This window comes from Culex pipiens, chromosome 2 (genome assembly GCF_016801865.2).
Source record: "Culex pipiens pallens isolate TS chromosome 2, TS_CPP_V2, whole genome shotgun sequence".
NCBI lineage: Eukaryota > Metazoa > Arthropoda > Insecta > Diptera > Culicidae > Culex > Culex pipiens.
This window is the reverse complement of record NC_068938.1, coordinates 113281470-113305152: the sequence shown is the minus strand read 5'-3', so window position 1 is coordinate 113305152 and position 23683 is coordinate 113281470. Positions and strand designations below refer to the sequence as shown.

At 36.1% G+C, this 23683-nt stretch overlaps 1 protein-coding gene across 9 annotated transcripts in view; it reads right to left on the bottom strand.

The window, feature by feature from the left end:
* LOC120414660 (alpha-protein kinase 1) overlaps window positions 1-23683 on the bottom strand; it is a 62123-nt gene that overhangs the window by 35144 nt on the left and 3296 nt on the right. Inside the window, exon 1 of one of the 9 annotated variants that reach the window (XM_039575926.2) lies at window positions 2412-3010. The exons of 7 other annotated variants lie outside the window; for them this stretch is intronic. In XM_039575926.2, coding sequence (XP_039431860.1) covers window positions 2412-2528 — 117 coding nt within the window. In that variant the 5' untranslated portion in view covers window positions 2529-3010. Of the gene's footprint in view, window positions 1-2390; window positions 3011-23683 lie in introns of those variants that run through there. One more of the 9 variants, XM_039575925.2, reaches the window with a different exon arrangement.

Below are 23683 nucleotides of genomic sequence, written 5' to 3'. Positions count from 1 at the left end.
CCTTAACCATCGAAGATCGTGACCGGGGAAATTCCCTCCCAAATGAAAAAAATAAGCAGCCACTCAAAACCGCCCAAAAAACAAGCTCATTTGACAGAAAAACCCCAACAATGTTGAATACATTTTGGGCTTGATTCGCACGCCTCTGAGAAACGAAGAAAAACCTGTTTTTTGGCAGTCCGATTTGCGTCACAAAAATCGCGTCGCGCCTCCCCGCGCCCCGCCCCACCAGAACCAGGTGAATTTTTAGTGTAAACAGAGCTCATCCTTAAGGCACACTTCGAAGGTCACACCCGAGCCAGCGCCAGTCCCCCTTGCCCGATTGGGTAAGAGATTCTTCCGCAAGTCGAATTTTAAGGTTTGTTGGGTTTTCGAGAAGTTGTTCAAGTTCCGCCAAGTGGCAAGTTCTTGAACCAATCGGTGTGTGAAGTGTTGGTTGTTTTGTTCATTCTTTTCCAAAGGTCGTATGCAAGATTGGAGACAAAAAAATCGTTGTTTTACCCGAAATCTTACTGGGGCAGTAGAATTCAACTTTAAAGTATTGCGTCAAACCAAAACTCGATCGTATTTGAAGCTCAGAGCAGAAACCGTCACTTATCTAACCTTCCGGCAGTCACGCTACTCAATGACCATAGTAGGAAGGCCAAGGAGGTAACGTTTTGTGGTAGGTGAACTCGCATAACAAAACTATCAACCTGTATATTTCCTAGTGTAAAACAATTTTACAGATTCAATCCAAATTATGACATCCTTAGGCCGTGTTGCATGTTTTGTTGAAAGTGTATTTTTTTCCAAATAATCCAAATCAGTCTTGATACTTAAGATTTGGAATGGTTTTGATATCATACAAAACAAGTTTCGAAAAAAGTCAAAGATTCAGTGACGCAAAGTAAACAAGATAAATAAAATCTAATCTAATCGAACACAAGCGCAGCCAGTCCGAAGAAAGCATCCTGGAAGAACTTTTGGTTGGATTACGCCCCAAGTCCTTTCTTGTCAATATTAATGATTGCATTACATCCGAGTAACCCCGAACATGTATTACAAAAATTAAAGCGGCCGGGGCCTACATTAACCACAGAGACAGATTCTGAGAACGGATCACATTTCACAGAATTAACAGGGGAGGAAGGATGCGTGGACATACCGTACCAAACGCTCCGAATGAGATGTGGTTGGGTGTGTAAGTGTAAATTTGGCAAGTAATTTTTATTATTTTAAGAGGGGGGAGGGGGGAATAGGGGGAGGGGTCGGAATTTGGATTAAGGACATGGAGGATGGGGTGGGGTAGGAAGGATATTTCATTTGATAAAGTCATTTGATATAATATGATCTCACCAAGGGTCTCCAATGCATTCGACAACATTCGGGTACATCGAATATGTTGCTTCACTAGAACATCATCAAATCCAGGCATCCACGGGTTGTGAACAACTTCTGGCCTTGCCGGAACGGCTGGAACAAAACGGAAATCCTTTCCGTTACGCCCCACAAAAAAATCTCGCAGAGCTTCACTTTTGTCTTCAGCATGTAGATTTACTTACAGCACAAACAAATCTGAGAAAAAAACATCAGAAACTTTCTTGGAATTTTTCAATGAAAAACAACTCTAAACCGAAGAAAAACGTCAAATTTTCGGCACCGAACAAATTTCACGTCCGATCTCGCGCATGGCTACTTCGATCTCATAAACAAGATAAATAAACATAAAAACATAAAAAGTATGAGTTACAAACATGACATTTGATTTTTCCCTCGTTATTAGGATATTATTTTGAGCAGCTTTTGTCCAAAGGAAAACTGCACGTCTCTTGTTTTAGGTTCTCTTAAGTCATTCCTATTTATTTATTTATTTTTGTTTAATGATCCGATTTTTTGAACGACCATTGGGAATTTCACATGAAACAAGTAAAATCATTAAACCCAAGATTTTCTAAACAGTTAAAGATGCTCACTAGGAATACTGGCCAGTTGGGGTGATTTTTCAGCTAGCTGGGTTTCCAATCCAGAGGTCGTAAGTTCGATTCCTTTACCGAAATATTTCAGTTTTGCAAAAGCAAAGCATTTTTTACCACAAGTATTTGAAAATTATTACCATATTATCATTCGACTATTTCTTATACGGTTTGTAAATTTTTGAATAAATAAATATGAAAAATCCACATTTTTCCAATAAGAACTTCCACAAACCATTGCGCTACACAATCCTTACGACCTGTTGAAAACGAAGCATAGAATTCGCTCATTAGCCGGGCGGAAGCAAGTTTTACTACGCAGCAGCAAATTAGCTGGCGTGGTGTGGAATTCGCCCAAAATTAACCCTCCTTCTTCACGCACAACCAGCACCTAGTTCTTACATCAGAAGTGGCTACCATTTACAAAACACTTACATTGACGTCCGTGTAACATACCCGGGGCACCACAATCGGCGAAACCTCCCGCATGGTTCGCTCAAACTCCAGCTGCTGCAGCTTCATTTTCTCCTCTTGAATCTTAATTTTATCGCGATACTTTCGTGGATTCGTCATTTTGACACAAACTCTTTCTTGTTCCCTCTCTCTCTCTCTCTGTTTTTCTCCCTTTCACTGGGTGTATTTATATCGTCGTAATTAAAACTTGATTACACTTCTTTTTTTGCACACTTATTGTTTGTCACTTTTCTCACAAATCTTGGTTAAAACTGAGCACCAATTGTACGTTCTTGCAGAACTTTTTTTCCTTTATAAAACCTTCAGGCAACAGTTTCTGCACAACACGCATGCGACGACGACGAGCTAGGACTACAACGCGTTCACCAGCGACCGTTCTACCGAAAAGACTGACTGACACGAATGAACTCTCCTCAGGTGTTGCTCGAAGTTCGTTCGTTCGCTCGTTTGCGGATTCGCTCGGTCAGTTAGTTGGAGAAGAACAAACGAAGGCGATGTTCAACACACGCCACAGGTTGTTTTTTTGCGCGGTTTCTTCTTTTTAGCCACCACCACCTGTGGGCTCTCTCGGCTCTTTTTTTTTTTTTTTGAATCGCCAAGTCTATCGACGAATTATTCAGAGAAGAATACCTCCACCTACTTCGCCAAAAAAAAACGGCGAGCTGCTAGCCAACGCGGAGGAAAGATCTTGAATAATAACACTTGCGGATTCGGGCCCGATCGGGAACAGACCGGGTCAACACAAATACATCCTCGCAGCGCTGCAAAACCGATCGCGAATTAGCACCTAGACAACCAAGCGGAAATTACCCGGTTTGAATCTTTTGCACTATAACTCGACCGTATCTTGACTGGTTTTGAACCCATTTGATGCGGATGAATAAATATCATTTTTCAAAACTTTGAAATAAAAAGTATCACAAAATGCTTTATACATTATTACAGTTATGCGACTACCAAATTTTTGGTGGTTCAAGAATTCAAAATTTGCAAAAAGTCCAAAAGTGCCCTATTTGTTTAAAAATACAAAAAAAGCATTACAGGGGAAAGTGGGGCAAGTGTACCATGCTAAGGAAATGCTCGCTAAAACTCTATGAAAACGTGAAAAATCTATCGAATTTTTTGATCTTGACTAATCTATGTACAAATTTGTAAAAAATCCTGTATTGTACTATAAAAAAAATTAAAATTATTTATTTTCCGTACTTTCTACTCAGCTGGTGGGGCAAGGGGAACAATGCATGAAACAACGTGTTAATTTGCTAACAATTGAACTGTTATCACTAAGACATATCATATTATAATGTATTTGAAACGTTACTTTTATTTTTAGATAAAATTAAAAAGTTGATCATTTTCACGAAAAAATACTAAGATATATAGGTATATTTTCATAATTATATTTTCACTAAGAATTCACTATGTTTTGCATGGATTTTTTTTTAAAAATGTTAATTTATCAAAAGATAAATCATACTTTATAATAGGTGCAAGTCATTGGTAGCGACACTACTGACTAGGGCGTGCAATTTTCCCGGGAAACGGGAAAAATATTTTTGGAATCCCGGGAATTCCCGGGAATTTCTTTATCAGTAATTAAATCTATGTTTTCATTATATTTGTTATGTTTTAAAGTTTAAAATCATAGAATAAGCTTAATAATATTAAATGGTGATAATCTACACTTCAATCTAAACAAGGACGACAGTTTTCAAATAGCCTATAAGAAATTAAAAATTGATAAAAATCAATTTTGTTCTTTCTTGTGTTTGGATTTTAAATCAAGTAAAATTTTTAATTCCAATTTGAATATTTTTTTTTTATTTGCGGTTAAAATGACATCAGTCTTTATGAAAATATTTCCTTATAATTTTTTTATATGACATGAGTAAAACAGCTTTAAAAGTTTCTTTTATATGTTTTAAAAAACAAAAAACGACAACAAATCAAATTATACTAGTCAATGTTAAATTTTTGAATAGTTTTGAGTTCATTGTTTTATATAAAACATATTTTACAAATTAACTTCAAGTTATAGGTTTCTGTCAAACTGTAAATTGTTTACATGTTTCATAACAAAATGTGCAAGGTGTCCAAGGGGTGTAAATATTTTTTTACATACTGTATACGACGAATATTGAAAAAAATCATTGTTTTTACATTTTCGAAAAAACAGTTTTGAAAGAAATTTCAAATAAAACGTGTGTTAATTCAAATCACCGTTAAAATTAAAATGATATAGAAAAGTATTACTTTTTAAAATACACGGAAGAAAGTCAATCTCGATATCGTGAATTATGTTCATGAATTTGAGAACCACGAAGGAATATATTCACGTTTATAGTGCAAATGCACCATACTCATGAATAAATTCCTTCGTGGTTCTCAACTTCATGAACACAATTCACGATTACGGGAATTGATTTTTTTTTCTGTGTATTTTCAAGCAACTCCTCTAAATGTCAACGCAAGTTAAAGCATTTCAAAATAGTTTTAGTTGGTTAGGCTTATATTTTCATTTTAATTTTGAAGTTTTTTGAAACAATATTTTTTCCCCGTCCGATTTTTCGGGCCGATTTTGAAGGGTTGTAGGCGACTTTTAAAAATGTTTTCAACGGCCTTACTCTTACTTACATGGTAAAAATAAACAAAAGAAAACGAAATTCAAAAATCACCCAGGAAATACATCTAGAGTTTTATTTTATTTTTGTTTTTATTTTTTTGAAAAGGTCCAATAAGCTATTGTGTTTCATATGTTTATATTGCTTATGATCCCATAAATGTCCCATATGCACTTTCATCGTTTTTGAGTTAATGATGCAGTTTGGTTCAAAATCGTGTGCTCTTTCAGAAAAGCCTATAACATCCAGTACTTTGTTCTAGAAATTAGGAGGAAATCCATTTTTTTCACGAAAACTTAACACGTAGCCTGGACAAACTTCAAATTTAATGCGTTTTTCTCAGCTTGCTGTTTTTGCATATGGTACATTTATGCGAACGTGGGCAGTATTGAACCTAATCAAAAAAGTCTAGACATTATTTTTTCGTCCTATAGTTTTTTTCTGCTTGGTAGTCTAGGTGTTGGCGAATAAACTAAGACCTTGGTTGTGTTGTGGTGAACGGACGAGAGCACACCTCTTTTTTTTTCTATACGACGAATTACTAATCCCACTGAACTCTTTTTCTGTTGATCTCAGGCACGAGAGAGATAGAGAGACACTGAAGTTGTATATATGTCAGAGGGTAAACTACGAAAGATTCCGACGAAGCGCGAATGACTACTGTACACAACGAGTCGCAGAGTAGCAATAATATTGATAAATTTTGCACCGAAATGCATCAACAAACGCGAGCGCGCGAGAAACAAGTTTGAATTTGATAACGGCAAAAAAAATAGCAGCCAGAGCAGTAGCAGTTGGTCGCGTCCAAAACTGGGCACAATTTGCTCTTTCGTAAGTTTCTGCGCAAAGACGAAATGATCTGTACAGTCAGTGTTAGAAAAAAAGACTTATTAAAGATTTTCCAGACAAAATTTCTAACAAATCACAGTTTTGTAATTTTCATAACAGAAAATTAAAAACGTGCCAATCGCTTCAAAACTATTTCTTCATTAATAAAATAACATTTCAAATCGGTAATTGAGTGTACCTATGTTATCGGGCCGCAGCAGAAGCCCAACTGTTTGTGGTTGTGTGTCACATCAAGAATTCGAGAAGCGAAAAAGAAATTCCCGCTTGTCGTTTTTCATCACATCACTATCGCAAGCAAGCAGCAAACAGTCAGCGAATAATATCACGTACCAAAGACCCGGTCTGTACAGAGAGGCTGATGGGCGTTTAATCACGACGCGTCGCGGCGACAAACCACCACCGGCCTCTGACTGTTATTATTCTTCGTTTAATTCGAACTAACCTGCGGGGCAACCAGATGTGCGAACGGGGCGCGGTGTAATGACACAGCTGAACCTGGAAACAGGTCAGCCTGGTCTGTTTGTAGTCTGTCGAGAGGTGAAAATGTACTAACACAATTAATTTGATAGTAGACATCTTGAAAACAAACGCAAACGTGATGCGATAATAAGTTGACAAAGTAGGTACTAGACAAAAAAGGCCTGAACGTCACTCAACGTCATATAGGCAATTATTATAATTTATTTAAATTTAATATTCAACAACACAAAACCCAACTACGATTTTGACTAAAGTCCGGAAGATTGTAAAAAGGGTGGTTTATGTAAATAAACCGATCATGCTATACATTTTTAGAATGGTATTTAAAAGACCATTCCAACATCGAAGATCTGATAACCCTATCAAAAGTTTTTAGCACTGAAGTGTTATTTGTACACTTTTTTAAGGCCGGATTTCAGATATTTTGGTGAAAACGTTGTCCGGATCTATCCGGAAGATCTGACAACCCTATCAAAAGTTATGAGCACTTATGAGGCAGTATTTGTTAATATTGCTCGGTTTGTTCTAGAGGTTGTATCGAGGTGCTCCGATTTGGATGAAACTTTCAGCGTTTGTTTGTCAATGCATGAAATGAACTCATGCCAAATATGAGCCCTCTTTGACAAAGGGAAGTGGGGTAAAACGGGCTTTGAAGTTTGAGGTCAAAGAAACATAAAAAATCTTAAAATTGCTCGCATTTCCGTAAAACTTCATCAATCCCAACTCTCTTAGATGCATTCGAAAGGTCTTTTGAAGCACTTCAAAATGTGCCATAGACATCCAGGATTGGTTTGACTTTTCTCTTAGCTTTTGCAAATAACTGTCAAAAATGGATTTTTTAAAAACCTTAATATCTTTTTCCAACAGCCTCCAACACCCATACTCCCATAGGTCAAAAGATAGGTAATTTCATGGACTATAAGCCTACGGTACCGTCAGTGGGGGTGACATTGGGTCTGGGGGGTGAGATTGGGTCAAAGGGATTTTACGATTTCTCAGGTTCTTCTCAATGAAAATGAATTATGTTGAAAGGGTTGTGTAGGGGACATCTTAAGATGATTTCACTGAAAAAATCTCGTTTCTACACCCAACTGGCAGTCGCATGATTGTGATGCATGGCGGCATGAAAGTATATCAGAATCTGCATGAAATCTGTCCTCATGCATTTTTTGCGATATAGGAGTATGACATTTTTGCCCGTTACCGACAATTATCGACATTACCGACGGCTTTTTGGTTGTATTTCACAAAAAAAAACACTTAGCAGAACGAGGATTGAACCACCAACTTCTTGGTTATTGATCCGACACGCTACCACCGCGCCATGGACGCTTGATGAAAAGTGAGTGAAAGAGCACCAACATATGCTTCTCTTTGGAGTGTTGCTCGGGGACGGGCCAGCTTTATATGTGTTGGTGAGAACTGCAGATCGCTGAAATTTTTACATGCGGGCAAAAATGATCCACGGGCTTGCTGCAAAAAATGTAATAAAATATGACATTTTCTGCAGCAAATCCAATGTTGCAGATTTTGAGATATATTTTTCCTTTGGGTGTAGAACAAATCCTGTTATTTTGGCAGTTGTCTAAAGTTGGGGTACGTTTTTGGCCAAAAATGACCTCTCGAAAAATCATTTTTCTTGTTAGAATTGCTCAAAAAGTACCCAAATGTTTGAAAATCTCCACTTCAAACATTGTAGCGTGTCAATACGATTCCCTTGAACAAGAAACACTGTTGGATGACTTGTTTTTACCATATCGTTGTACTTGAACATCATTTTAGTTTCATTTGACCCAATGTCACCCCCTCTAAGGGGTGAGATTGGGTCAATTTTCAAACAATTGGCATTTAAGGTAGTGTTCATCAAAATCCACCATATTTTGGGAAATTTTAGTAAACTATCTAAGAACAAATCTACGTTGAAAGATTTTCGATGTTATTTAAATTGTTTTTATTATTAAGAAAATACGAGAGGTGTATCGTTTTTTGACCCATAGTCACCCCCACTGACGGTATTAACTCTTTGGCCAATCGCAGTTTTTCTCATAGTTTTTCAATTTTTCTAGAACAAACAATTTACAACGTTAGTTTTTGCCCTGTAGGCTTCCATAGCGGCACTTTTTGGTCTGAATTTTGTCATATTCGGAAACCTCGGACAATTTCACGTAAGTTAGAAGTATTGGAATTGTATTGTATTTTTTACCATAGGCTTATAGTGCATGAAATTACATATCTGTTGACCTATAGGAGTATGGGTGTTGGAGGCTGTTGGAAAAAGATATTAAGGTTTTTAAAAAATCCATTTTTGACAGTAATTTGCAAAAGCTAAGAGAAAAAGTCAAACCAATCCTGGATGTCTATGGCACATTTTGAAGTGCTTCAAAAGACCTTTCGAATGCATCTAAGAGAGTTGGAATTGATGAATTTTAAGATTTTTTATGTTTTTGACCTCAAACTTCAAAGCCCGTTTTATCCCACTTCCCTTTGTCGTAGAGGGCTCATATTTGGCATGAGTTCATTTCATGCATAGACAAACAAACGCTGAAAGTTTCATCCAAATCGGAGCACCTCGATACGACCTGTTACACATTGGTGAAAAACTCGCTCTTAAGTGTTCATTATACACTTTTTTGAAGTCGGATCTCAGATATTTTGATGAAAATGATGTTCGGGTCAATCGTCAATCGTTAGATGCGCAATCAAAAGATCTTTCCAATGAGTACAAAAGGTTGGAAATCTGTCAACCCTATCCAAAAAATATACTAATTTGAGGAAGACATCACACAGAGAAAAAAGAGTTCGCAAAATCGTGAACAAGCGTTCATGAAAATGGGAACCACGATCAAAGTATTCAAATCCCATGGTACGTCTTTGGAAATCGTACCATGGGATTTGAACACGATTTTGGGAACTCTTTTTTTCTCCGTGCAACCACCTTAAGGAGGATTAAGTAATTTTTTTTTGTTTTCCATTAATTTTGCTCATGCCCGCCAAAGGGTCAAAATATCGATTTTTGATAAATTTTAATCATTTAATTCCAAAGAAACTCAAAATGTAATCAATACCTTTGTTATTTTGGCACAATTTTAAGAGCAGATTCAGATTCACCGGGCAAAATTACTTGGGAAAACATATAGTTTGACAGTATTCAAAAATGGTTAGGCTGGTCCCTTACACTTTTCCCTTGAAAATAAAACATTTTCAAACAAAAATATCTCGAGTTTAAAGAAAAATACCCCTAAGATTTGTGCTTTGTTTGTTGCTAGATCTTAACCCTCTACTGCTCAAATTTTTTTCGAAAATTTTTATTTTTCCCGTGTTCAGGAGGTCATTTTGAGCAACTTTTGTTCTACGAAAAACTTTACTTCTCTTGTTTTATGTTTTTCTTGTTTCATTTTTAGTATTTTAATTTGCATTTATCTTGATAAGTTTATGCTTGTTTTTGGTAGTATTTGGCCTACTCTACCACCTCCTATCATTACATTTTGCCTATCTAATTTTTTCATGTTTTTACAGTAACTTTTTCAATTTTTTGCATGTTTTTCACATTTTCTGCTATAAAATGGAACCATTATCATTTAAATTGTAAATAAATACGTAGAGGCATAGTCTGTGGCACTAGAAAAATTACTGCATACTTCTTTTTACTTAAAATATAGGAAATGTTAGTAAAAAACACAGCCAAAGTTGACCCCTAAAAAAATACATTTTTTAAAACATTGGCAAAGTCACATAAAACAAGTCAAACTTCCAACCCTAAAATTTTCCAAAATTTTAAAAGTTCTTCTTTCCAATGCTTCTTGAAGATCAAAAATGGGTTCAAAAATGGATTTTTGGCGATTTTTTAAATGTAAGCCCGTCTAGAGGCGGGGTTGGGTTGTAGAGGGTTGAAATGCTGCTTGGTTAGTAAAATTTGGCTTGCGCTTTTTCGAGACTTATAAGTTTTAAAATTGCATCTTTTCCAGAATTTTTTTTTTTAAACGAAAATTTTTCATTTTAGAGCTCTAGAAATAATAAAAACCTATTTTTGAGGGGCTATTGATACAATTAGTAGTGGGACCATCCATAAACCACGTGGACACTTTTTTGGAAATGTTGAACCCCCCCCCCCCTCCCCCCTCATGGACAATTGTCCATTCAAAAAAATCTTTTTTGTATAGAGCGTGGACAATCGCCATAGCTACATCCCCCCCCCCCCCCCTAAATTGTCCACGTGGTTTATGGATGGTCCCAGTAGAAAGCGTACTTTTGGTACGTTCGTTTGAAGAGCCGGTGCGCACTCGTCGGTGCCAGTTTTGGTTCAATCGAACGTCATTTGTCAGTGTGCGTCGAACTCGAAAAAATATCGAGTGCGGCACTAGAGTTTCAGTTCCAAGATGGCGGCGAAACTCGTACGGAACTAGCGCGAGTTTCTTCAAAGAAACATTTTGACAGCTTTGAGTGCGGCACTTAGTGTGGACCTAGCCATCAAACGAACGTACTATTTGAGAGAAAGTTGCTTGAAATTACATAAACAATAATATTCTTGAGAAGCTAGATTTTCTAAATCACGTGGCCTTTTTATCGGGAATTTTTGATTTTTTTCGTTTGATCTGTGTTTTAGGCGAGGCTAAGTTTCAAACACAACACGATGTTCTAATCAGTTTAATAAACGTAGGGAAGAACTTTTGTTCGATGAAGATTCTTTTTGGCATTTTTATTGAACGGGGAAGTTTAATAAGTAGTAAAATGAACACTGCAAACTAATTATACGGAACAACATTTATTTTTACGCAGAAATCGAAAGATTTCAAATTTGAATGATGTTATGTCTCTCCTAGAAAAATATAAAAATCATTGTCAAAAACTGTTTCAAGACTATTTTACAATATAGTCTCTTATAAAGTTAAAAAAACTAAGTGTTATGGCATTTTATGAGAGTTGATTTTTTGCGAAAATATTTTTACCCGAAAGCTCGACAAATTTTCTCAGAAGTTTGTCTTTGACAGCATTTCAATTGGAAATTAGGGTTTCCAGATATGTATTTGCTCAATAACTGAAAACAGGATATTTTTTCAGTGTAGTTAGTTGGATGGCAGTAAATAAGATTACATCAATAATAGAACGACATGAATTAAAATGCTGTCATAAACTCATGTGAAATTGATCAAGAATTAGCAAAATTACATCACCAAACCCTTGAACCCTTTGTTGACGTTGGTGACATTGATTTACCAACCATCGGCATTTAAAATTCAAACAACTTTTCAAATAGGGATTTCCCATACACACATGATGTAATCCCGCAGGTCTACGACGGGACAACAAGACGACACGTTCCGCCATGCCCACGCCAGTTGCAGAACCTTCCTCGCGTTACGAACAGACTCGACTCGACTCCAAAAGGGATTACAAGCCACATTTCGCACAAATGTACCCAAATTAAGGCTTGACAAAATGCGCACACGAAAACAGCCCTTGCAGAAATGAAATGACCAATGTCCAGTCCAGTCCAGTGAATGAGTGTCGTAAGCCGTCATCGACCCTTCTTCCCCTCCCCCTTGGAAGGCCCACAGAAATCGGTCAGATGAGCAACGACGACGACGACGACGGGATGAGCCATTATTAGGAGGAAAAACAACACACAAACAGCGTCGTCGTCGTCACTTCTAGGGGTTTGTTTTTGTATGAGTTGGAAAACAGGACGCTGCTTGATTGCTAGCCAAACCTTCTTTTTTGCATTCGAGTGTGTCCGAATCGCACACGTCTTCGAACACCTTGTCGGCCGAATTGGTGTTGGTTCGTGCAGAATCAACCGGCCCTCAAACTAGACTTGACCCTGCATTGGCTGAATTTAAAAATTTCCTCCAAATTCCAAAACTCGGTGAAGCCTTCCAAGATTTTCATGGAAAATTGAGAATCGTTATAAAATGCTCTGCTTTTAATTCAAACGAAAGAATATTTACACCAAAATGAATCAGAATATGGGTCATTCCAGGCCAACTGGGTACACTTTTGGACTCGACCTTCACCGATTTGGTCCAAACTTGGACGGAACGCTCATCTATCGATAGTCAACAGAAATCCGAAGTTTGGTCCTGATTGGACCATCCCTCTATTTTTGGCACCGCCCTCTTTTTTATTGTGTTCTACAAAACTTTTTTTCTGTTAATCATAACTTTGCAACTATTTAAGCAAAAGTCTTTCTACAGGTTGCAATTTTACAGAAAATTAGTCCAGCGAATTCGATAAAAATAAAAAAAAATCAACCCTGAAATGCCCCTAATATTATATTTAAATTTTTTAAGTATTAAAATTCAGTTTTGACCAATTCCTTATATTTTTATTATTTTTATTTTATCACCATCGTGTTTCCCGGACAATTTTACATAATAATCAATGTAAACCTCAAACTAAAATGAACTATTGGCGAGATACGGCGATTTTACTGATTTTTTTTATTTTGCGCAGCATTCTGTCCTATGAATTCAAATCCGAAATAAGTTGTTAAAAATGTTAAAACAAATTGGCATTGTCCTGTGTAGATTTGGAAGTTTGAATATTACCTCTTTTATGATGTAATTTTACCTCAATTTAGATTAAAAAAGTTACATTCCACCAGAAAAGTGGAAAAATTGCACATTGTTCTGATATAAAAGATGTTCCCCATTTGGCTTATATTTGACCAGATACTTTGCAAATGGAGTCAAAAAAAGTAGTATGTTCAAGGTCTTTATTATTTTTTTTTGTCGTATCCAGAATGCACTCAATTTAACAAGAAAACCTCTCGATATCAAAAAGTCTGTGATGTTTTATTTGAAATTATTAGATTTTGCATGAAAAAATATTCAGTGAGAATTTGTAGTTCTATCTAATTTAAAATCAAAGAAAAAAAATCCTACGTTATTTGTGATGTACACACAGAAAAAATAATGTAAATTTGGAAGCTGTAATTTCGGAAGCTTGAATATTACCTCTTTTATGATGTAATTTTACCTCAATTTAGACTGAAAAGTGACATTACACCAGAAAAGTGGTAAAATTACACATTTCCAGAGGTAAAATTACACCTTTTTTCTGACATAAAAGATGTACCCCTTCCCAGATGTAATATTACCATGATTTTTTTTCTTTGCACGTTACTGAACTAAATCATTTGTCAATATCTTAAGATTGTGGAATTGACAAAATAAACATTAAAAAAGTTCAGAGAACGATGGCATGATTTTTGAATGGCAATTTATGAAGTTTATGAAAAATTTGTTCGACAGTGTTCTCGATTTTTGCTTCAGGAAATTTCAATGACATTATATTTCCGGTTTTAGATGTTCCACCTTCTTAAGCACTAATTTAAAAACTGAAAAAAAAACTTAAAAGGTCAAAAACGGGAATTTTTCGGGAATTTAAATTTTAGCAATAAAAAGACAAATGGAAAAATGATGATAACCGCAACTTTTTCTAAGACACCAAATCGATCAGAGAATCCCTTCTCATGGTACAGAGTTTCGAATATTCATATGCCAAAACACATGGAAAAATTAATGAAGCAAGGTGGAAAATCCTCTTTTTGACATTTTGATTTTTATAATTTTCATTTTTAACTCAATTCAAAAACTAACACCGTAGAAGTATAGTCCTAAATGTCCTCTGAAACTTTCCCCAAGAATGTATGGTCATATCTTGCTTCTGGAATAAGATACAGAGTTTTTAAAAGAGGCATTTCAGAATAAGTGCTGAAAATTATATTTCTTGCCAACACTGCCCGTACTTCGATAGATATTTCTAAATCTTATTTTTTAACGTAATAAGGAAGCAACCTAGCAAAATGGTGTCTTAGGAAAAGTTGTTGTATATGAATGTGGCTTTTATTTAAAATTATGCAGGGTGACACACCTACAGGGTGTCAACCAAGCCCTAACTTCTACTGGTGACCTTTAAAGCGTTGGTGTCTAAGAAAACGTTGTTAAACTACTTATTCCAAGAAATTTTGACATGATTGGAAGTCAGGGTGGCACATCTACAGGGTGTCAATCCAATTCTAGCTTCTATTTAAGACCTACAAATCGCAAATTAGGCCTGCCACGCAAAAAGAGGCTGGGCAAAAATTCGTTTTCAAAAAATCAGTTTTTCACATAAAATTTCCTGGGGAATCGATTGCACATGATTGAAAACACGGTAAAAAAGTTAAGATGCTAGTTTGGCAACTCTCCGATCAGTTTTTGCCTTCCTCACCTTACTGAGGAAAGGCTATAAAATCACTCGAAAAATGAACTTCTTAATTCGACCTCGTAGACCCACCTTCATGTATACCTATCGACTCAGAATCATGTTCTGAGCAAATGTCTGTGTGGATGTGTGTAGGTGGGTGGACAAAAAAATTGTCACTCGATTATCTCCGGACTCGATGAACGGATTTTGACCGTATTAGTCTCATTTGATCCGTCTTGGGGTCCCATAGGTCTCTATTTAAAATCAGCAAGTTTAGTTGAGTACTTCAAAAGTTATGCTAAAAAAACGATTTTGGCGTATATCCGGAAGATTGTAAAAAGGGTGGTTTTTTCAAGAAACCCTATCATGTTATACATTTTCAGAAAGGTATTAAAAAGACCTTTCCAATGAGCTCAAAATATTGAAGATCTGACAACCCTGTCAAAAGTTATTAGCACTTAAGTGTTACTTATACACTTTTTGGAGGCCGGATCTCAGATATTTCAGTAAAAATGATGTCCGGGTCCATCATGCGATCCATCATTAGTTAGATAATTGAAAGACCTTTCAGATGAGCCTAAAACATCAAGGATCTGACAACCCTATAAAAAGTTATTAGCACTTAAGTGTTATTTATACACTTTTTGGAGGCCGGATCTCAGATATTTCAGTAAAAATGATGTCCGGGTCCATCATGCGACCCATCATTAGTTAGATAATTGAAAGACCTTTCAAATGAGCCTAAAACATCAAGGATCTGACAACCCTATAAAAAGTTATTAGCACTTAAGTGTTATTTATACACTTTTTGGAGGCCGGATTTCAGATATTTCAGTAAAAATGATGTCCGGGTCCATCATGCGACCCATCATTAGTTAGATAATTGAAAGACCTTTCAGATGAGCCTAAAACATCAAGGATCTGACAACCCTATAAAAAGTTATTAGCACTTTAGTGTTATTTATACACTTTTTGGAGGCCGGATCTCAGATATTTCAGTAAAAATTATGTCCGGGTCCATCATGCGACCCATCGTTAGTTAGATAATTGAAAGACCTTTCAAATGAGCCTAAAACATCAAGGATCTGACAACCCTATCAAAAGTTATTGGCACTTAAGTGTTATTTATATACTTTCTGGAGGCCGGATCTGAGATATTGTGATAAAAATATTGTCTGAATCTTCCATGTGAACTTTCGTTGGATAGGTTTTTTTTTATCAGACCTTGCCGATGAGCCAGAAAAATTGAAGGTCTGCGAACCCTATCAAAAGAAATCAGTAATAAAATTGATTTGTTAAACATGTTAAGGGAATGTTGCTATTTTTACTGAATGTATTGACTTTATGAATGTGAGGAAGGCACTAATCACCTAAAGGTAAACATGTTCAGGACATTGGAGCAATCTCTACAAAATCGGCCGATTTCGACCATTTTTATTATTTTTTTATTATTTGGCTCAAACTTTGTGGAGGCCTTCCCTATCACCGAAGTAGCCATTTTGTGTTATTGGTTCACCCATACAATTTGGCAGCTGTGTGTGCGTGTGTGTATGTGTGTGTGTGTGTGTGTGTGTGTGTGTGTGTGTGTGTGTGTGTGTGTGTGTGTGTGTGTGTGTGTGTGTGTGTGTGTGTGTGTGTGTGTGTGTGTGTGTGTGTGTGTGTGTGTGTGTGTGTGCAACCATCCAAACGGGACCACGCGGCCACTTCTTACAAATTGAGTTGTTTCCATGTGTTTTTAGATCTACACTCTATACATGCAAATAACTCTCATAGGCATTTGGAAGGTGTTAGCTCTGCCGAGCTTCGTTAACCCATTTCTACGCTGGCTAGCCGAGCGCGAGGTACTTCAGCTTTATCGACAAGCCCCGCCCTGAAGAACGTTTGCATCAATCGGATTCAAACGTTATTTAGAACTTCCGAACCCTTGTTAAATGGACAAGGAGTCAGCGCGTATATAGTTGATAGTAACAGTATTCCTAATTCCAGTCATAGCTCACCAAGTGGTTAGCATTTTTGCTTACCAATTCAAAGGACGGGGTTCGAACCCCACCTCGAGCGACTTTGATTTTTCGTTCTCATTCAGTATTTCAAGTATTTCTAAGTATTAAACTTTCTCGTTGGGAGCAGATGGGCATCAAACCCAGGACCATTTGCTAACAAAGCGAACATCGTAACCAGTCAGTCACGGCCGCTCCTTAGTAAGATTGGCGTACACAGCTAAAAAAGTAGTAATCTAGCTGCGTGTAAAAGGCCTGGGTGTAAAATAAATATTGCATTATTTTATGCAATTTTATGTGATTTTACACCATGAAATATGTAGCCCATCAGTATGGGAAACCTACTTGACCGAAATGTCAAGCTGATATATGCGTTTATCCTTCCAACTTTTCAACGGTCTGATGGCCGAGTGGGCTAAGGCGCCAGTCCTCACTGTTGGCGCTGGGTTTGAATCCCGTCGGTTGCAACTTTTTTTTGTGTTTGCAAAAATTGTACGTACAGTGTGTAATATTAAGTGTTTATTTTGACGAAGGTGATGTGCATGCTTTTGCATGCGATTTTACCATCGGATTTTTTGCTGTGTAGTTGTCTTAATTGGATTGTATGGATGTTAGAGTAGATGAAAAAGTTATTTGAACAAAATGATGGAAAGCTCTCAACAAAAACACAAAATCTTCAACAGCTTGATTCCAATCTTCTAGACACGTTCCTCTTGAATCATCAGTAGAATTCCCGGGAGCGGACCTGGTACCGATACACGACTTAGAAGTAATCGGACGATGATCACCACCCACACACACCTTCTTCCTCGATGTTCCAGCAACGCTTGAATTAACAACCACTTCGCGATTTTTGTTCCTGCCTTTTTTGCTTCTTCAAATTTTAACTGATTTCACAAATTTTAAAGAAAATTTTAAGACGATCTTAAAGTGAAAAGTGACAGCAAACGAAAAAACGCGTCCGGCCCCAGGCACAGCTTGCTTCGATCTCTAACCCATACAATTTTGGCAGCTGTTCATACAAAAATGGTACGTAAATATTAAAAAATCTGTAACTTTTCAAGAATTTTTTTTATTGATTTGGTGTCTTCGGCCAAGTTGCTCATTTTTTAACACTTCTTGTTTCTAGTGATTTGTAAGAATGTCTAGATGATCCTAAAATGTAGCAGAACTTGATTTGAACAAATCTGTAATTTCTGCGACCGAAAACATCGTTCCACATTTTGAATGCCTGCCTCCGCGGATTTTTTAGTGATTTGTTTTAAACTTCTGAAAAAACAAGTTGGAACGATGTTTTTGATCGCAAAAATTATAGATTTGATAAAATTAAGTTCTGCAAAGTTCTAGAATTATCTAGACATCCTAACAAATCGCTGGAAAAAAGAATCACCATTCAGAAGTTCATAGTTTGAAAATTTTTCCGACGAGTTATAATTTTTTTAAAGTGTGATTTTTGTAGAAAAATCTAGTACTTGAAATTTTTTACCCTCATTTTTTATGTAAAATTAAATTTGCAAGATCGGAAACTGTTTTTAATCATGCGCAATCGATTCCCCAGGAAATTTTATGAGAAAAACTGACTTTTTCCGATTTTTGCGTGGCAGACCTAATTTGCGATTTGTACCCTTTACAGTGATCAAAAAGGCCTTAAATAGAAGCTAAAAATGGGTTGACACCCTGTAGATGTGCCACCCTGACTTCCAACCATGTCGAAATTTCTTAGAATAAGTAGCTTAACAACTTTTCCTAAGACACCAACGCTTTAAAAGTTCACCAGTGGAAGTTAGGGCTTGGTTGACACCCTGTAGGTGTGTCACCCTGCATGTCAATAATTTAACTAAAAGACACCTTCATATACAACAACTTTTCCTAAGACACCATTTTGCTTAGTTGCCTCCTTATTACGTTGAAAAACAAGATTTAGAAATATCTATCGAAGTGCTTGCAGTGTTGGCAAGAAATATAATTTCCAACACTTATTCTGAAATGCCTCTTTTAAAACTCTGTATGTTTTTCCAGAAGCAAGATAGGACCATACTTTTTTCGGGAAAGTTTCAGAGGACATTCAGGACTATAATTCTACGGTGTTAGTTTTTAAATTGAGTGATAAATGAAAATGATAAAAATTAAAATGTAAAAAAGAGGGTTTTCCCATACCAATTTTCATACAAATTTGAATCGCTTTGCGGAGAGCCGGGTCAAATCCAATCGCTCTCAAATTTTGGGGGCCCGAATGGGACGGGAAAATGCCTTTTCTGAAGATTCTATCATGTCGAGCCACCATAATCAGTATCTCAAAATCTTGTCTATTGAAATTGTACCATTTTTGGATAAAATCTGGATTTTTTTTCTGGGTAGGTTCTATAAACATATGAAAGACTATAGCTTATTTAGCCTTTAAAAAAAACTCTAGAAATGTTTCATGACAATCAGAAAAAAAGAGAAATAATAGTTTTCATGTGTATTTTTTTATGCATTTAAATGTTTTTGGTAAACTTTGATCAATGTCTAAACACTCTGGATTTAGATCACTCTGTTGGTCGGTGGAACGTGGTAGAACCGGTAGAACAGATGAAATTGGCACTCTTGGCTTCTAAAGGGTTAATTCGCTGCTTGTCTTTCATGGTTCAAACCAGTTACTTGCTGGACCAAAGTGGCTCGTCATGTTTCGCGATGCCGAATTTTTAAATCATCCAAGCCATTCAAATTATGATGGAGATCTGGATAACCACCGATACATCTCTAGCAGAAGAAGCTTTTTTTTACAGTTGTTGTTGTTGTTCTCAACTCAAGTAGAAGAACTCCAACACATTCGCTGGACGCCACCGTCTGGAGTTTGGCGATAAAGTCGCCACCACGCCGGAAACTTGAAATGTGTTGTTCGCCGAGCCAGAACAAACACCGCCAATATTTGCCAAAAGCTAACAATTTAACAACAGTGACACCGTTTGTATTGGAGGGATCCTCTATCCGTCGATATCATCGAGCAGAAATAATGTGAAAAAAAAACTTCTTTTTTTACGAATAAGAAACGATTTCATTCAGCCGGAGGTTCAATATGCGCTATTATCAATTTTATCAGCGGCGTATAACATTTAAATATAACAGAATGCCTTCATGTGAATGTCAATAAATATTAAGTCACACTCACAATAACCCACACACATACACTTAGACACACATACAACGTCGGTTGCGCCCCAAGAGAAACGAACGAAGCAAAATACAAAACATGGTATATTTATAAATATACAGAGAAACAGATGGAAAAAAAATCGACAAAGTGTGAGCGTCAAAGTGAGAAGAGAACACACATCGCTCGCTGGTGTGCTTGTGGTGTGTTGTGTTGTGTTGTTACAAACACTTGGCCAGGCAACAGCAGCAGCAGCAGCAAAAACACACGCGTATTCACGACGTCTCTTATCGCGCAGATTCAAGGCAGATATGCACCAAAGAAAATTGATAACCAAACACGGCGTTAAGGCCTGCTATACAGTCTGGGCGATTGATTCCAGTATTAGTCTCTGGGGTGATAAAAACGTTAAAATTTAGCGGCGCAAAGATAAAACAATCTTTGAAAATTCCACGCTTAGACGAAGTGATGTCACTTATCGCAAATTTGGGTTTAAGTGATAGCGCGTGGCACGTGTACAACAACATCAGATGCGAGAAGGATTTGGAAGCTTGTAGAGAATAAAATATATAGGTCCGACTAGTGTCTGCCTTGACTTGATGTTTAGTTTAACTAACAAGTTTTCGTACCCAATAAAGCAACACATTACATCATTTTTAGGGCTAGTGATTTTTCACGGCAAAAAAAAAGAAATTACGCGGCATGCCAATTTCAAAACATTGGAATTTCACGGCAATTTCACGGTTCTCTAAAATTTGCTTAAAATTAACGCACAAATGTGTACTTTAGGAATAATTGAGTATAGGAAGTTACTGAAAAAGATAGCAGTTGTTTAAGATACAAAATATAACCCATAACAAATAAAATCCCGACAAAAAAAATATGAGCTCAATTTCGTGAAATTTTGCAGAATTTTTATCAGCAGATTAAACGACTCAGCCAACCTGTATTTACTGATATTTTAGAAATTTATTTTGCAAAATTATCTTTTAAACAAAAGCATATATTCTAATCTAATCTAATCTAATCAGACCCTAGCGCAGCCAATCTTTCGAAGGGATCCTGGAGAGTGCCTTAGGTTAGATGACGCCTAGCACTCTTCTTGTCATTTATTAACATTTGTAGTGCGCCATTGCATCGGAATGCATTGAAACATCACAAGCGTTAAACCGGCCAGGCCTACTGCGTAAAGCCGTATCGCAGAGATGACTCGTAATTGGGTTGAGTTTGAGCACTGAGTGTTCGAACAACAACACAATTCTGAATCGACAGGGGAGGAAGAAGCGTGGGGACACACCACCATAAGCTCCGTGATTTAGTTGTATTCGTTGGGAGCACCATGCTAAGAAGGTTTGGTACTCCGGGACCCTCTGGGATGGGACATTGTATTTCCACGAATGCCCTGGACACTATTTGCCGTGGTTATAGCGCCACAACTCGCTCTTTTAAACAAAAGCATATATTCTAATCAAAAACATCACTAAAAGTAAAAACAGTAAAATAAGAGAAACGAAATTTTGTTTGCTGACATGGTTTTTAGAAAAAGAGAAATATGAGTTTTTCAAATAAGTTTAGGCAAAATTCCTTTTATAACAGCTTTTTTACCATTTGTTATTAATAATTTCATAAAATCAAAAAAAAAAGACTAAAGTGTGCGATACAAATTTTCCTACATTTCTTGTACTGTATTTTAAACCAAATTGAATTGATAAAAAACTTCATTTATGATAAAAATATTCATTTTTGACAAAGGACTTATTATACTTTCCTTACGCTTAATAAGAAAAATGCATCGTCATTTTGACAAATTTTTCAGAGATTTAAAAATAAAATTGCTAAAACTGTTCTGTTTTGTCGTGCATTGCAGTTTTGATTAACATTCTCTCACATTTTTTTTATTTGCGCAGTAAAGATAAAAAAACATGTGTTATAGCATGCATTGCATATTCTATTGTTCATGGCATGTTAAAACCCTTACCTATATTGGTGGAAATTTAAAATTAATTATTTGCATTTCTTAAAACATTGTTATAAACGTAAATTCAAAAATGTGTTCCAAAATGACTGTAAAAACAGTTGGTGTCAAACCATCGGGGTTCGAGTGTATTATAGCAAAAGACATTTTTCAGGTTGCAATGTTTCGCAAAATCATGTGTGCACCATCGAAAAGGACATCACATTTCCGTTTTTTTTTTAAACGAAGAATCTAGGTTTTTCAAAATCCCCACGATTTTGCACTCCTGAGTAAAAAGTAAGTATGAACCGTATTTTTTACTCCAGAAAAATTTCAATTTATAATTTTTTTGCATTTTCCACTCCAAAAACAAAAAAAAATAACTTTTTTTTTGGGATTTTCCATTGCAAAAACGAAGTTATTTTACCTATTACACCCTTTTGCCAAAATTAAAAATGAAAAGAAAATTTTAACAAGGAAACAATATACAAAGCTCATAAAAACTAACTTTTATGTAGAGAGGAATAAATTTAGTTTGTTCCAAATAATCGTTTAAGTTGAGTTTTTTCTTACTTAGCAATATTAAGCGTTTTAGCGCTATGCAAGGAAATTGAGCCAAATAATTATTAATAGTTTTCGATATATTTTTTCCTCATAACTTATTTTTATTAGGTCCTTTTAGGTGCATCAATAGTACAAAACAGAGGCGACGCGTGGCCAAAATGTTTACCTGTTCAAACAATCTTTTTAGTAATTTTCAAGTTTTTTAGCTCAATCATATTTAAAAAATATCTTTTATACATAATAAAAAAAATTAGATGATGAGCAATATTGTTGTGAGAGCTGTTGATCACATGATTTTTATTGAAATAGTAACTCTTTCAAATTACAGCAAATATTATTGTTCAAGAAGTGTAAAATTTAAATGCTTTTTACATTGTAGTTTTCTATAATTAGCTTGTTTTGTAAATAAAAAAACTAAATCAAAACTTGAGGCGTAATTCCCTGGAGTTTTCTTCAGAATGACTTCTCTTATGTTCCATTGGATTAGATTAGAGCAAAAAAAATCATTATTCTCAAATCTCACTAAGCAAACATTCCGGATGTTGACCATTCCAAAACAATTAGGCCATAAACATTGTATTTTACGTTTCTCTTCAAAATTTTCCTAAAAAACTAGAGGGAAAAAATTAATATCGATGAAAATTATGAAAATCTACAAAAAATAAAATAAAAAACATCACTTTATAAAATTTTCCCAAAAAAATTTAAACGATCAAAACTCAAGAATTCAAACCAAGTACACATTATTACGACAGTTTTATTTTGATTTTTGTTTTTGGACAAACAACATGTAAAGGAAATTATTGTATGCTTGGTAGGTTAAAGATTTTGTTCTATTTTCTTCCAAATTATTTTGCAAATCTGTCGATGAACGTGCTTGCTCACTTTTAACTGAGCTATTTATTACTTTATTTCAGTTAAAAACGCTTTTTGGAAGCAACATGCCGTTCTACTATTTATAACAATTAAAAAAGTTTTACAAAAATATTTGAGCGAACACGCCAAATCGTCTTAGAATCATGGAACAGCCAAGCGCATTCGTATCCATAAAGCTCTCAATGAAAATCTAACGCGCACTGAAAATTCTCCCAAGCAGCCGCCAACCTGTCCGAATTTCTCCATGCACGAGTTCCCATATAACGCATCCAAAAATACACAGAAAGACTCCCATATTTGTACACGCTGGACGGTATGAATGTGGTAGTTCAGGGTGTGCATGAAAGCTTTTGCACAGTCGACATAAAAGCGCGCGAGCCGAGACGCAAGCAGGGAGAGAGCAAAGTTCAAAGAGAGAGAGAAAAACTCCAGATTTTGCTCTCTCCCTGCTCGTGTCTCGGCTCGCGCGCTTTTATGTCGACTGTGCAAAAGCTTTCATGCACACCCTGAACTACCACATTCATACCGTCCAGCGTGTACAAATAGGGGGGTCTTTCTGTGTATTTTTGGATGCGTTATATGGGAACTCGTGC